Below are 2,774 nucleotides of genomic sequence, written 5' to 3'. Positions count from 1 at the left end.
ATTAGGGTATCCAACAAACCCCACAACTACGTGACTTGACGACGAACTAACAGAAGCATTTTCACCTGAGGATTTAATGGAGGATGAGCCTGAATTTCTTCTCATGTCTGCTATGTCTTCTGCCTCTGATTGCAGGCGAGATAAGAGCTCATCCCTTCCATATATCTTTGTGTCTGCATTATTTGCGCTCCCCATGTTATCAGCCTGTGACGAACCAAGCTTTTTGCCTTCCAAAACTGCAGTAGCAGCTTTAGCTGACCAGAAGATGAAGAGAATATCGTGAGCACGGAAGTATTCTGCCCATTTCTCTCTGCAGGAGCACACAGAAGAAAAACAGAGGATTAATAATAACAATATTAGAAAGATTAAAATTCATAGGCAATGATTTGAAACAAAATGAACCTAAAAACAGATATTCAAACCTAACAGAAGCAGGTAAAAGATCTGCCTTATTAACCAAAAGCAATGTGCGTTTATGCACATCAACCTCTTTTGCATAAGCCTGTTCCAAAATTAAAGCAAAATGGGTCATGCTTGGCACACACAAGAGAATGATTGGCGTGAGAAAATTATTATTCAAACAAAATACTAAAAAATGTCCAAAGTTGTCTACACAGATTACACACATGATATGGTCTAGTTCATATGTCAGTAAGGAAGAGAGAGAGAGAGAGAGAGAGAGAGAGAGAGAGAGAGAGAGAGATCTTACCTCAAGGTCAGGACAGCGATAGAACAGTGGATCTCGTGAATCAACAACCATAACAAGCTGTAAGAAAAAGTGAGAAAATGAGACCAGTCTTCAATATTTCTTGCACTTGGATACAATACAGAGCATATATCATATAGAAAATTACAACACTATGGATATTTCTACAGAAGTACAAAACCACAGCTGGTACAAACAAAGATATCAACTAACCAAATGCTTTCATAATATATAGCCTTTTTTAACAGAATAAAAAATTGAATGTTTATTTGGGGAGCGACAAAAAATAGGCTTTTATCCATAGTCAACCAGAGCATCTATTTCCTTTTTGTTTCATGAAGTTAAAAAAATGAAATTGCTTTCAGGCTCATGATGCAGGTCCAAAAAACGGAAAATCAATAGGCTTTCTCCACTCTTTTTTGTTCGAACTAGAAGGAAACTAAAAACAAGGCAGCTAGAAATTTCATCAGTGTAATCAATACAGTTAAACAGGAAACAATAACGAAAGGGGTGTCCCTAATATGCACCCAAAAAAAGACTAAAAGAGGTTTAATGGTTGATCTCTTGAATTTTATCTGCTATAGCACTATCACCAAGTACTATATTGTGCAAATGACATGAGGGGAAGTGAGACAGGACACGACATGAGGGGAAGTGAGACAGGACACGACATGAGGGGAAGTGAGACAGGACACACCAACAGAAAAGCAATACGTATAAAGATAAAACCTTAATACTTCAACAAAAAGACTTTGTATTATAATCCAAGAAAAACCCGTGGATACCAAAACAGGCTGCTAGTAGTCATTCACAAAACTGGGAACCATGTCTAACATTATTATTATTATATTACATATGATATATAAGCAAACTCCCATCATCAAAAGCTACATAAAATGGATGCACCATCATTCCAAAGGCAAAAGTAGATATTTCTAGGTAAAACTTTGAAGGGCACACCGACTTACCAAATCACTGCGCTCAACAACCCGCCAGAGCTGCCTCCAGATGTCAAGATTTTTTTCAAATGGAGTAAGGACAAGCTTCTTATTTTCCTCAAGTCTGAAAAAGCATCACCATACCATCAATACAAAAATTTAAAACATCTACAAAGCTTTTAAACCCTGCAAATACATCACATAACAGAAACCATTGTACATAATAGCCAGTGGCTTTTATATCTGTATTACAACTTGTAATCTAACCTGGCTAGGCTGCGACGCCAGGTTAAAAAGTGTTGTGTTTCATTAGCATGAAGCTCCTCAGGGGACATGTCAGCACTCCATCGTGGCCTGAAAGAGAAACAAATGAATCACTCAATCAAAAAATTGAAGCTCTGTTTGGGTTAAAGGGGAACAGAGGGAAAGGGAGGGATTATTTTAAATTTTAGTTGCTTGGTTCAATGTTGGAGGGTAGTGAAGGAGAAGAGAGGAGGGTAAGTTTGATGTAGATAATAATTGTTTAAGATTTGGATTTTAGAATCGCTCCCTAGGTAGTTAATACCAGATAGCGGTGCGTCGCGGCCAACCCAAAAGTGGGATAGCGGGATAGCACATTCCAGGTTGGACAAATTACATGAATAATACTATGTAGACCTATATTTAATGCAAAATTAACAAATGCCTCAAAACTCTGAAACATTCATAATTAGCAATAAAAATTCACAAGTCTTACTCTTAGTCAAAACATGCATTGAAATACAAACAAAAGTGAAGGAAATAAAGATGCATATTGAAGAATTTTAACACATAAATAAAATAACTAAATATTAAAAGTCAGATGCATGTTCTAGCATAGGAATCAAAGATAAGCATCATCTTCATTAACATACTATCCTTCCTCTTCTTCCTAGGTGAAAGTAGAAACAACAAAATAGAGAAGGTAGTGGGATCTCGTTGGAAAACACTAGAACTAACTACACTGGGATAGCGGGATCTCATTCAAATCTTGTTCCACACTGTAGCGGACAGCGCCGGTGCGGTTAGGCATTGCACCGCACCGGGATAGCAGGATCTCACCAGGAAACGCTGGGATTAACTACCAAGATCGTTCCATAAAATACCCCCCC

The 2,774-nt window shown here is 37.7% G+C and overlaps 1 protein-coding gene across 1 annotated transcript in view; it reads right to left on the bottom strand.

Annotated features, from left to right (window-relative positions):
• LOC101508690 (GTPase LSG1-1-like) overlaps positions 1-2,774 on the bottom strand; it is a 5,879-nt gene that overhangs the window by 1,234 nt on the left and 1,871 nt on the right. The window contains exons 3-7 of the mRNA XM_004506174.4: positions 1,912-1,998; positions 1,675-1,768; positions 710-766; positions 423-502; positions 1-310 (exon numbers count right to left, since the gene is read on the bottom strand). Coding sequence (XP_004506231.1) covers positions 1-310; positions 423-502; positions 710-766; positions 1,675-1,768; positions 1,912-1,998 — 628 coding nt within the window. The remainder of the gene's footprint in view (positions 311-422; positions 503-709; positions 767-1,674; positions 1,769-1,911; positions 1,999-2,774) is intronic.

The sequence above is a fragment of the Cicer arietinum genome, chromosome 6 (genome assembly GCF_000331145.2).
Source record: "Cicer arietinum cultivar CDC Frontier isolate Library 1 chromosome 6, Cicar.CDCFrontier_v2.0, whole genome shotgun sequence".
NCBI lineage: Eukaryota > Viridiplantae > Streptophyta > Magnoliopsida > Fabales > Fabaceae > Cicer > Cicer arietinum.
Note: the sequence above shows the minus strand (reverse complement) of the source record. Positions and strands in the feature narration are given on the sequence as shown.